This window comes from Microtus oregoni, unplaced genomic scaffold (genome assembly GCF_018167655.1).
Source record: "Microtus oregoni isolate MIOR12 unplaced genomic scaffold, Mior012 000086F_ref0000336, whole genome shotgun sequence".
Taxonomy (NCBI): Eukaryota; Metazoa; Chordata; class Mammalia; order Rodentia; family Cricetidae; genus Microtus; species Microtus oregoni.
In genome coordinates, this window is record NW_024544552.1 from 1,782,173 (window position 1) to 1,794,787 (window position 12,615).

The 12,615-nt window shown below is 49.1% G+C and overlaps 2 protein-coding genes across 3 annotated transcripts in view; both read left to right on the forward strand.

Annotated features, from left to right (window-relative positions):
* The window catches only part of Cadm3 (cell adhesion molecule 3), a 30,309-nt gene extending 26,417 nt beyond the window's left edge, over positions 1-3,892 (forward strand). For both annotated transcript variants that reach the window (XM_041643430.1, XM_041643431.1), the window contains 2 exons: positions 2,739-2,864; positions 3,599-3,892. In XM_041643430.1, the coding sequence (XP_041499364.1) occupies positions 2,739-2,864; positions 3,599-3,717 (245 nt within the window). In that variant the 3' untranslated portion in view covers positions 3,718-3,892. The remainder of the gene's footprint in view (positions 1-2,738; positions 2,865-3,598) is intronic.
* A 7-nt stretch (positions 3,893-3,899) lies between these two features.
* Positions 3,900-8,819, forward strand: Ackr1 (atypical chemokine receptor 1 (Duffy blood group)). Its single transcript, XM_041643432.1, has 2 exons — positions 3,900-7,357; positions 7,787-8,819. Exons 1-2 carry the CDS (start codon positions 7,337-7,339, stop codon positions 8,801-8,803), a joined length of 1,038 nt encoding a protein of 345 aa, XP_041499366.1. The 5' UTR covers positions 3,900-7,336; the 3' UTR covers positions 8,804-8,819.
* Positions 8,820-12,615: the final 3,796 nt, after the last annotated feature.

A 12,615-nucleotide genomic window follows, 5' to 3' on the forward strand; every position in this document is an offset into this window, starting at 1 on the left:
TCCTAGGACTAGCTACAGTATATGCGCCGCCGCAACCCATTTCCTTCCTGAGGACCCTGTGTGCATTAGAGTCTGGCAAAGAACAAAAGAAACAAGCGTGTGTGCGCTATGCCGAGAGATGGCCCGAATCTCTTCTCTGGAGCTTCACCTTCCTAAGGGACAAGAGGTTGCTTCTTTCTGAAGTGCTTCTCAAAAATTGGAGCCACCAGGTGCCTAGAATGTTGGGTTGGTCAGTCAAGTCCCTGCCAGTTGGAGCCAAACAGAAACAGGTGTGGGAGCTCACATTTGTAAGCCCGGTGCTAGGGAGGCAGAGACGGCCTATCTTATTTGATGAGTTCTCGGCTAGTGAGAGATGGCCAAAATGACCCTGTCTCAAAGAATCAGGTGGATGGCATTCATTTCTCTGACCTCTACAGTTAGTGAATAGACATACAATGTACATTAGTATGCACATGCACATTACACACACACACACACACACACACAAAAGATACATTCAAACCCAGCTTCAAGGGAAGTGACAGGCTAGGACAGCTGTGGCTTTAGAGGGAGATGGTAAGGATTTTTTTTTCTTTGTTGGAAGACATTAATGCCATTGAAGTCCTTCCAGAAAGTCTTCAAAACTTTCTGCAGAATAGGGGAAGTGCTGAAGAAACTTCAGGGTCTTTCCTCGTTTGAAATGCTCAGTAAGGCAGGGATGCTTAACACCCAGAATCCCAGGCATGAGAAAGAGGCTTAGGTGCTTGAGACCAGAAAGTCTACATCCCGAGTCAGCCTTTCACCCCATGGGGAGCTCCTCGACACAACAGGGCTAGTGTAGGGTTCTGAGAGCTACAACAAGGCTCTGAGATCTTGACTCATCCCCTGGATCTTTCCAGACCGTTTCTGATGGCGACCGGCAGTGAAAGAAAGTTAATATACCCTGCAGTTGGTATCTTGTTGATCCTTCTGCCCTGGGATAAAAAGCTAAGGAGTAGGTTAGTGTTTGCTACCAGTGCTGACGCCTGGTGGTGAAAGGAGTTACTGCAGCCTCTTCAGGAATCTTCCTGCGTGAAGACCTCCCAGAAATGAAATGCAAGGTGCATTATACCTTCAGACAGAGGGTGGTTGTTGACAATCCCAAAAGTCATTTTGACAGTGGAAAACAGTGGTTTTTTTCAAGAACTTTTTTGCTTCTCTAGCTTCCAGAGTAAGTACCCAGGGTTGATTTTCCCAGTGGATTACAGCTCATGCTTCTTCAGTCATCTTTCCCTGCATCATGTCAACACCCCTGTCCCATCATGGAACTCCTGGTCCATCCTCCATCTCCCTTCTAAGAAAAACATTAAAAAAGTAGTACAGATGTTTTCTTTTCAAATAAGGCATTGGAAGTCAAGGAACTAAAAAGCTGGCCCAGTCAAGCCTGAGAAAACATAAGGTAGGAAAGAACAAAAGTCTAGGAGTCAATGAGGCTGCAAGACTCAAGCTGAATTCAGGGAATAACAGGAGCTCTCCCATGGGTGGGGGAGTTATAGCTGCGGCTAACGTAATTGTGGAGACGTCAGAATGTCCTGGGTTTGTGCACTTATCCGCAGACATTTGGGCTTCTGACCAAGGTTAAGGTTTTTATTGACACTCTTGGTCCAGGTTGTACTATGAGATCAGTCCACACCTATTATGAATGGTGAATTTTGTATAGTGAATGGAGAAACACTAACACCATGGGAGAAATCAAACCAGTCTTGTGCACAAACTTTTGAATGATGTCAGAGTAGAGATGAAATATTAGGTCTCTTTCCTTGGATGGGTCAGAAGATTGGGTTTTATTGAATAAGTAGTCTTCCTTGCCAAGAAGGAATTACTGAAGAAAACAACCAGATATGTTAAGAGCATGTGGGTTGGGGAGCTTAAAGAAGAAAGAATGAAATACCTGGGAGTAGAGATGCTAAATGGGATAAGGCAGGTGTCTAGGTCACAGCCCAGGCTGGAATAAAATTCTCGGGTGGAGCTTGAGGTCCTGGGCTCATCCTAGAGAAGGAAGATGATTTTCTAATTCACATCAGACTATTACCTTGCTCTCTAGTGAAATTTACAAGTCTTATACAGTGTGGAACAATCTAGCATTTTCTTTGCAAGGTGCTTTCCAACTCTTAATTCTTGGCCCCATCAGTTTTCACTGTTTGTTCCCCATCTGATCTTAGGACTACGAGAGTGGCAAACAAACCCCTAAAGGGACTAGTGCAGAAGAGCAGACAGGATTGAGAAGACATGAGAGATAGTCAAGGAGCAAGAAAACACAGATGTATGTGTGTGTGTGTGTGTGTGTGTGTGTGTGTGTGTGTGTGAGAGAGAGAGAGAGAGAGAGAGAGAGAGAGAGAGAGAGAGAGGTGGACGATAGACTGGGGGTGGAGAAAAGGAAGAAAGGCGAGAATTTTGATATTGCTCACAGCTATTAAAGTGATGATCTCCAATTAAGGTCAAGCTTTGATGCCAAGAAAGCAACTTGGATAGTGGAGTGAGAGCTGGTTTGTGTATTGCCAGATGAATACATCACTTTTTTTCTTTTAAGAATTACTACATTACCAGCGTGATGATACTCACCTGAGCACAGACTAAGGCATGTTCCCTGTGCTTGCATATACCTCCTGGATTCCCCTGATGTTGATGTCTCTTCTGTGATAGTATCTAAGGCCAAATCAGCATGGGAGCTAAAGATCCTCCCCATCCTAGTTCTAACTATATGCCTCTTCTCCCTGCAGACCCTAGTCCGGTGCCCTCATCCTCCAGTACCTACCATGCCATCATCGGAGGGATCGTGGCTTTCATCGTCTTCCTGCTGCTTATTCTACTTATCTTCCTTGGACACTATTTGATCAGGCACAAAGGTCAGAGGCATTAATCAGGAGGACTTGGTTGGGTGGGGAGACCAGTCAGGAAAGGACAGACAGTAAGAAGATTTCAGGCAAGTCCCTGTAGACTCATTCAGCCCCTTAGGGTGTTTGAGAAAGAAAGACAGCCAACCCAGGCAGTGCCAATGCTGTGATCACTGAGCAACAGCAACCCCACAGTCAAGCCTGGTCACTTGGTACAAGTCCAATCAGACCTGCCTACTTAGTCAGCTGCTCCTTGCTTCTCTGCATTTGATCTAGATCCTTCCTTCTTGCCCTTGCCTTCTTTTCCATCTCTTTGACTTACTTTTCTTTCTTTGTTCTCCTTCTTCTTCATCCTCACGCATATCTTTTCTTTTCTCTCTGTTCTACTTTCCCTTCTATTCTGTTACTACGTGCAGCCAGTAGCCTAGCTGCCTTGACTGGCCATGCCTAAGTCATATCTCCACTACACACGTGCACACACACACACACACACACCTCTTTTATCCCTTGCCTACATTATAGATGAGATTTTAGTTAAGGGTAGGATTCATTATTCATGGGGGTGTGGTTAGGTGAGGGATATTGGCAGAGAAACGCAATGCAGATTAGAGAAGTTGGGTGGAAGAAAGCTCCAGGCAAGAGAAAGACAAGATGAGAGCTATGTGAGTGGGTGGGTAGGGAAGTGGGCAGGGTGGACTTCAGAGGCAGAGACACTTCTGCAAAGAGGAGCTTCTGTCTCCACACAGGAACCTACCTGACACACGAAGCGAAGGGCTCCGACGATGCTCCAGATGCAGATACGGCCATCATCAATGCAGAAGGCGGGCAGTCAGGCGGGGATGACAAGAAGGAGTACTTCATCTAGGGGCACCCACTCACCTCCTGTGCCCCACAGGGGCCCCATGGGGACTGCTGGGCTGTCACCAACCTGAACTTGTACAGAGCGACCCCAGGGCCGCCCCTCCCGCTTGCTCCCCAGCCCACCCAGCCCCCTGTACAGAATGTCTGCTTTGGGTGCGGTTTTGTACTCGGTTTGGAATGGGGGGGAGGAGGGCGGGGGGGAGGGGTGGGTTGCCCTCAGCCCTTTCCGTGGCTTCTCTGCGTTTGGGTTATTATTATTTTTGTAACAATCCCAAATCAAATCCGTCTCCAAGACTGGAGAGGCAGGGGCCATGGGGGCAAGGAGAGCAGCGCATGTGCAGTGCTCGGAGGAGAAGGAAGTTGGAGGGATGAGAAACAAATGAGGAGCAGGGCTAGTTTGCAGGTGGGGGCTCAAGATAGCCCTCCTTCCTTCATGGCAGACCAGCTCCCCAGGTGTCTCCGAGGAACCTGGGAATGGAAGCAGGGGGTGGAGGCGGCTCTACCTCTGCCAGCCATGTATTGTGAGCTACAGAGAGGGAGATGGGCGTCACGCCGCCACTCCTCTTGCATTACGTAAGAAAGGAATGAGTAGGAAAGTCCTCAAGAAGATGTGAACTGAAGATGGCGTGCAGCCACACAGGGCTTCAACATGTCCCTCCCAGAGAGAACAGATTTCCAGAGAGAGGATGGCGGAAATGGCCCTGTCCATCCACTGCCCCCACACGATGAATGACGCTAGGCTCCTTTCACAGAATTGGCCCTTGGGGGACAGCAGAGCTCAGCTTTCTCTCCTAGCAGTCGTGAAAGAGGCACAGCTTCTGGGCCTGGACAGCATCTGCTTCCCCACCTCGGATGGGGCCCCTCATTCTTACCCAAGACCCTGGACTGTTGCACGGCAACCGCTCCTCTCATGGCATTGCTCAGCAACTACTCCTCCACCCTGTGTCTCCCTGTGCCCTCTCCTGTTCCCTGTGCCAGCCCTCGGTCCCTCCTCCCTCAGCAGCCAGGCAGACATGACAACAAAATTACTAAAAGGAGCTTCATTGCAGTGAGCTGTTTCCTGCCCAAACCGAGGGAATAATGTGAACTTTGTGCATGTGTGTGTGTGTGTCTGTTTCTGTGTGTGTAAGTGTGCATGGATGTGTGTACATGTGTGTTTGTGTGAGCAAGAAGTAAAGGGATTGAAGAGAAGGACCAGGGATCTTGGGTGGGTGCCAGAGCATGGAACACGTAAGGCATGAGGTGGGCTTTGGGAGTAATGGCTCCTGGTCAGGGTTTGTACCTCATCTAGGGGGGCTGCTCCATCCTAGTCATTTCCAAACCACTCTTGATGCCTGTCTGAGAGGGGGGGGGGGGAGTCCCAAGATGTGGTTTCCCAGCTGTGCATTTTGTTTCTCTATGAAACACCACACATTCACCACCCTTCCCTGGACCTCCCATCTCTGACCCATGGAGCCAGGGCCACAGCCTCTGCTATGCACCCCTCAAGCCTCTCCCTGGCACTGACTCTAGATTCCCATCCTCTGTACCTAGGGACTAGAGGACTGGGTCCCCCATCTCAGCTTTTGGTTTACGGTCTTCCTTCTATGACCACGCTGGTTGCTGTGGAGTTGAGATTGCTCACCCTCTCCATCCTGATTGGTCTGTCCCTCAGACTCAGGATGCACTTGGCATCACTCTCCTCCCCCTCCTCCAGCATGTCCTCCCTGCTCTGACAACAGGTGTGCAAAATGGGGCAGCTGCAATCCAGCAGGCCTGCCTACTCCTTCAGTTCAGGTAATACTTTCGTGAATCTTCCAGCCCCTGGTTAGGGTCCTGGGTACCCCAGGCATCCCCTCGCTTCAGCCAGGGATTCTCCTCTTATAGCAGCAAGGGAGCCCTGGGCCCCAGGCCTGTTCAGACTCCTCATCTCCCAGCACCCGCTTTTGGGAAAACGACTTTTCCTCTTCGAGCTGAACCACTTTGTCCATATTACACAGAAGCCATATTTGTACTGGGCGGGCGGGGGGAAGAGGGGCCGTTGTGCTGTGTGTGTCTGTCTGTGGGTGGGGGCGGGGGAAGGGAGCAGGGAGGGGATCGTGTATCTTTATAATCTTTCTAACTCTCCTGTGCTAATCTCAGAGGGACCACCCTCAATATATCTGGATTATCCGTGTGGTCAGGCTGCTTCCTTTCCGCTATTCTCACTGCTGGCTGGGTTCCATGTAACTAAGGGCTGTCCTCATGTCCCTGGCGCCTGGCACTCAAAGGGTACCGCTTCCTTGCCATGCCACTCTCCTGAACGTCTGTGTGTGGAATCAGGGGAGAGAGTGTCTGAGTCATTTGCTTTCCCGAGAACATTTGGATTTGAGGCATGTCAACCGACTGCTACCCTGTTACCCTCTGCCCAGCAATGCTGGCCAACACCATGATGGAGGTGACGACCCCACTCACACCATCCAGGAAGGAGAGCTTCACCCATTTTTGTCAAACCACCTTTCTGTCTCCCGCCTGTTAACCCTGAAACTTGACCTGGGTACTCAGCCTTCTGCACCACAGTCTGAGGGGGTTAATGGGAATCCACCTACTGAACATGGATTCTGTATTTCTCCTGGCCAGAGAAATTCTACGTCCCCTCAAAAACTCCACTCATTGCAAAGACGGCAAGCCAGTGAAGCAGTCTCACAGTCTGTACATCTCACAACAAAATGAATAGAGATTACCTGGTGGGCTATACTCTCCCATCAAAGTATGCTATCCCATGGTCCCCCAGAGGCTATTTTGATGTGTCAGACACCATGTGTTCTGCTTGGTGTGAGAGATCCATTCGTTGAGTCTATAGGTGGTAAGGCAAATGCCCAATTGCTCCCTGAAGGAGAGCCAGTACATGGACTTGACAGGCCTCCCATCTTCTGTTTCTCTTAAACTGAAGCACCCATGCCTCTAGATAGCGAGGCACACACCCAGGCACCACGTAGCAGCTGGCACTCAGATGGGGGCACACTGATACCGAACCCAGGGACACAGATGAATAGGTGCATTCCCTGGCTCATTCGACCGCACACAAAAGGCATCCACTTAGCTGCATATTCTCAGTCTGGGTGGAGCCAACAGCCAATGCCAGTAGCACACCTTCCCCCACAAACAGGGGAACTTTTGAACTCTTTCCTTGGATCTCATTCAAAGGAGTAGAGAACAGAGAAAATCATCAGATGCCTGGTCACTGCAACTTCCCAGCACCCCTCTCTTATCTCTGCTTCATATGTCACCCCTGGCCCCTCATCCTTCCTTATTCCTGAAGGATCCTCCCTTGCTGGAAAGTTCACAAGACTTCTTCCTTGCTACCTTTGGGAAAATTCCCCCTTTGTGGCCCTCACCATGTTTTTTTCCCTGAGGCCATTCTGACCAGCCAAATCTGACTTCAAAACAGGAAGTCCCAGGACAGCCCCCCCCCCCATGTTAGCCTAAAGTTTAAGTAGGCAGTAGGCATTGGGTAGTTTCCTGAGTGTGACCCCACACATGCATCCAGGCTCTGCCCAGAAGCGGAGAGCGTTCATTAGCCCTGGGCACTTATCTCGGAGTCACAGCTGCTGACAGAGAGGTCTCCTTGTTCCTTACTCTGCCTACCCCGAGCCTGCAGTGCCATGGGGAACTGTCTGCACCCGGTGAGTGTGGGGGCCGTGCTCCAGAACCTTTGTCTCTGTCTTCTCAGGATTTTATACCCTTTCGTATTTTCCCTTACCATATCCCTGTGCTTCTTTGTTCTGTTTCAAAAATCATTTCTCTTTCCCTCCCTCAGCCCCCTGTCCCTATTTGCTCTTCCTCCTCCACCTTTTAGCCGGTCCCACGCTGGCTCCTCCTCACTTCTCTCTGTCCTTCTGCTTCTCTAAATCTCCACATAGCTCTACCCAGGCTCCTTTGTGGCTCTGACCCTGCAGGTCCCTCAGCTTCCCTTCTTACCATGCCCGCTGTACCCACGTCCTGTAGGCAGATCCCTTGTTCTCCAAACCCAAGTATACTCTAGCCTCTTCATTGTTGTGTTAGATGCGCCCCCCTCCCCCCGACTGACTGTCCTTTCTGGGTGTACCCTATAGGTGGAAACCTCCTTTCAAATAGACAAGACTGGAACTCAGTATTTGGATTTTTCGAATTATGCATATGAAGATAACGGCACCTATGACTCAACTGTTAGCTACGATAACGACACCATTAGAGCAGCTGCTCCCTGCCACTCCTGTAATCTACTTGATAATTCTTCACTGCCCTTCTTCATCCTCACAAGTTTCCTGGGCTTGTTGGCAAGTGGCATCGTCCTGTTCGCAATTCTCAAACCTCTCTTCCACTGGCAGGTCTGCCCCAGCTGGCCTATTCTGGCACAGCTGGCAGTAGGCAGTGCCCTCTTCAGCACTGCGGTGCCTGTCCTGGCACCAGGGTTAAACCATGCCCATGGCACAGTCCTGTGTTACCTGGGCTCCTGGGTCTGGTATACTTCAGCCTTTGCCCAGGCTCTGCTGATAGTGTGCTATGCCTGCCTGAACCCCCGACTGGGTATAGGTCAAATCCGTGGCCTCACCTTGGGACTCACTGTGGGACTTTGGGGAGCAGCTGCCCTGTTAGGGCTGCCAGCCACCTTGGCCACTGATGTCTACAATGGTCTCTGCACCCTTGCATCCACAGGAGGCCTGGAAGCTTTGAAGTCCACCCATTCTGCAATCTGTTTTACCATTTTCACTGTGTTACCACTGGCTCTTTTGGCAGCCAAGGGGCTGAAGAAGGCATTGAGCAAGGAGCCAGGCCCCTGGGTTAATGTCCTGTGGGTCTGGTTCATTTTCTGGTGGCCTCATGGGATGGTTCTTATGTTTGATGCCTTGGTGGGATCCAAAATCATGCCTTTGAAAACATGTCTGTCCCAGAAGATTCTAGATATCACGCTGGACCTGGCAGAAGCCCTGGCTATCTTGCACTGTGTGGCTACACCCCTGCTCGTGGCCCTGTTCTGCTACCAGACCACCCGTCGATCCTTGTCCTCTCTGTCCCTCCCTACGAGACAGTCTTCTCATATGGATCCCCTTGTAGGCAAATCCCAGTTCCTTCCCCACATGTCAACCTAAATTAAAGTCTATACTGCTTTTATGAAGCGGGTGCTTCCTTATTTCATCTGGAACTAAAGGAGAAAGACCATGGAGAGAAAGGAGGGCTGTGCACGCCTGGCTTTCCTGTTCCTAGAGTTGCTGTGGAAGAAAGAGAATGGTGGCTAAACACCCTCAGGGAATACAGATGTTCTCTCTCTCTCTCTCTCTCTTTTTTTTTGGGGGGGGGGTTTCGAGACAGGGTTTCTCTGTGGCTTTGGAGCCTGTCCTGGAACTAGCTCTTGTAGACCAGGCTGGCCTTGAACTCACAGAGATCGGCCTGCCTCTGCCTCCCAAGTGCTGGGATTAAAGGCATGCGCCACCACCGCCCAGCCAGATGTTCTCTTGAGGTGAGTGAAAACTGTCTTCTTGTGGGGACAGGAAAAATAAACAACAACATGAGTGGAGAAATGAACACTCCAAACAAGAAAACAAGGCTTCACGAGAAAAAGAGAGAGAGAGAGAAGCCATATTTCATAAAATATGTGGAATAAATATTGAAGCCAAAAGGGGGGGGGTCAGAGGTGAGGGGCAGAGAGCAAAGCTCAGAGTGTATGCTGCTCTCCTGTCTTCTTGTCTGACCCCTCCAGGTAATCCTTACTTGGTTGTCCTCTCTGACTTTGTTTGGAGGTTGGAGTGGTGGTTGGAAATGAAAGAAGCAAGCTCAGGGGCACTGGGGAGCAGCTACCCTGTTAGGGCTGCCAGTGACTTGGCCAGTGATGTTACCATGGCCTAGACTAGGGCATATACCAAGAGAGTATAAAATGTTGCTTCCTAGGAGCTGTTTTTTGCAAGCTAATTCTTCATCATGACCTGGATACCCCCCAATCTCTCTCTCTCTCTCTCTCTCTCTCTCTCTCTCTCTCTCTCTCTCTCTCTCTCCCCCTCCCTCCTTCCCCCTCCTCCCTCCCCCTCTTCTTCTCTCTGCATGCACATATGCACACTTGAAGGTTTTTTTCCCCATTACCATGACCTTGGTTCCTCTGTATGCTTGTCTCTCTCCATGTGCGCTTGGGGGAAATGTGAGTTTGTGTGTGTGTGTTCTTGCAGGTTTATTCTTCATCATGACCCTTATTACTTCTTCCCCCTCCCTCTTTCTGTGAGTGTGCCTATACATCTTTCTCTCAATCTGTTAGGGCCTGTAGTATGCATGTTATGATGGATGCATGCACTCAGTGAAACGTGTCTGTGCATGAGCTTACATCTCAGTCAGTATCTGCAGTACACACACCATACCCATACCCCCTCCCTAACTTAGTTCTGTGCTGCACCTATCCAGGGTGTGGGGGCAGAAATCCTTATTCATCAAATTCCCTCCCCTTGCTCTTTGTGTGTAGCACATTTGTGTGTGGTGTGGCATGAAGGAGATCATGAAGGTAGAAATGGTGAAACAACTGGAAGGCAGACACCCTGCTCCAATCCATCGTGTGACACAAACGCCCACGTTTCCCTCTCAAATCCCAGCTCTCAAAGGAAGCCTTTACCTCCCACCGGTCTTTTCCTCCTCCTCTTGCCCATCCAGCATCATGGGACATCTGCCCCCCATACTTGCCTGCTTCTCTGTGTGTTTCTTGTGACTTGAGAGGGTTGTCTCCATGCCCTGCTCAGTGAACCTTGGGTAGTGTTTAGGAGGACAACAAGCAAGACCCTCTTCCTATGGAGTACTCCTGCCAGCAACAATCTCACCCTATTCCTGGAAAGACCACAGATTTCTCCCTGCAACCGACCTCCAGCTTACCCAGGAAAACTTGAGCAAATACTTCACATTAATCTGAATCTACTTCCAGTCTCCATACTTTCAAAGATGTTCTTTACTGTCTTCTTTCCTAACATATCTATGCATGATGTTCTGGGTTTTAAGATTGAGAGGAAACTGTAGGAGAGGGGCAGGGATGACTTAAAACATCCTGGGCTGGAGGGTGCATAAGGATCAGGGAATTTTCCTGGGTGGGTGCCTTGACAAAGACTCTAAATCTCCCTCCTCTGGTCTCTTAGCAACCACCAGGTTTAGTTCCTGATTGGTGCCTCATAAATTGAAAGGCGGGATTATGGGACCGATTGAGACACTGGAGACATTCTGAAACATAAAAAAAAGGAAAAGAAAATGAGGAAAAGAGAAATAATTTACAAGCCTAAATTATGCCTAGGTCTCCAACCATAGTGATGGTGAATGTGTCCTGGTGTTTTCATTTTCTATTTCCTTTCTAGTTGCCTTTTACACACACACACACACACACACACACACACACACACACACACACACACAGAGAGAGAGAGAGAGAGAGAGAGAGAGAGACAAAGAGAGAGAGAGAGAGAGAGAGAGAGAGAGAATCTCCAGCTGCCCTTGCAGTCATTCCAGATGTTGCTTTCCTCTCTTATGAGGAACTGGATTTAGAGGCTGACCTAGTTTAAGGGATGGTAAGGTTGTTTTGGCTCCCCGATTCTTCCAATGCTAAGGGGAAACTTGGCCTAACACCACTAGGGCTGTCTGTTCTACCTCGATCCTATACTCCCAGCTAGATCTCCCTCCTTGCTCAGTTAGTCGGGGTTGAGAGAGTCCTGGTCATAGCTGACAGCTATCTCATCTCTTGCAAAGGGAAGGCAGAAGAAACAGAAGCCAGCAACTGATAAGAGGTCACAGTGGGTTCGGAAACAAGAGCACTTAAAGTTATCTCCTTCTCATTCCCCTCCCTCCCCCTTGCTGTCTTGCCCCAAGCCTTTTGGGACTGCTCTTTCCCTGCCATTTCGCATACTGCAGCTGTATAGTTCATCCTTATGTCTAACTCTGACCTCAGCCAATTCTAGAAGCTTTCTATGGGGACCTGCTATCCAAACCATTTAACCCAATGGGTACCACTAACCACTCTAAATTGGGTTGGAACTCGGCATCTTTTGTGCAACCCTTCAGGAATACAAATCCTGTTTCCTTAGAATTTAATCTAAAGGTTGGCAGGGATTTTAGCTGCGTATGAGTTATTGGGCCTCCTGGCTAAGAAAAAAAACCTCACAGAAAGAGGAGAGTCAGGGAAACAAGCTCTTGGGAATGCAGAAAGCCCTGGGGAGGGTCAATTTACATTAAGGGGAGAATTCTTTTCTTTTTGAGAAAAGTTTGAACATCACATTGATGCTTCTAATTCATTTACTCCTGGCTGAGCCCCACACCCTAGAGAATTTAGAAATCACTCATTTGTCTCCCAAACGCTTTCATCCACCACCATACCTCTACCCTCCTCCCCTGTCCCCCAACACCTTTCTTTGGCAGCCTCCAAGGAATTCTCACTGAGAACTTCACTGGGATTTCAAACCCAACTCATCGCCAACTCTAATTGCCGGGAATTTGCATGAAAACCATCCTATGCTATCTAATTATTCTGACAACAGCAGTCCTCCGTCTGGGCACGAGGAGAATCGCAGTTTTAATTAACAATAATGCACCTTGCAGATGAATGTGGCTGTTTAGGTTAATGAACAAGTCCAAGTGTCTGCATACCATCATCTAGACAGTTAGGTGATTTGGGTGGGAGAGGTATGGAGCATACAGGGGGTGGGGGTATCTAAAAACATCAGTTCAGAAAAACATTCGTGTTGGTTTTTATCCCTTCAATATCTGTTAGACGAAGAGAAGAGAGAACCCCAGATAAGAACTCCCAGATAATTTGGGTAGGAGGATCTGAGGAGACATGGTTGCAGGAGACCAGGTATCTTCGTGCCTCTTTTACATTTAGAATATGCTTTCTATATTTTTAAACGCATGACAGGGTTATGTCTTCATAACTCTCAGGTCTCTCCGATTT

Excerpts from the sequence above, each read along its gene's own strand:
- Ackr1 (XM_041643432.1), top strand. The coding sequence starts at position 7,337 with ATGGGGAACTGTCTGCACCCG. Across the intron at positions 7,358-7,786 it reads TGGGGAACTGTCTGCACCCG|GTGGAAACCTCCTTTCAAAT; the intron begins GTGAGTGTGGGG and ends TGTACCCTATAG.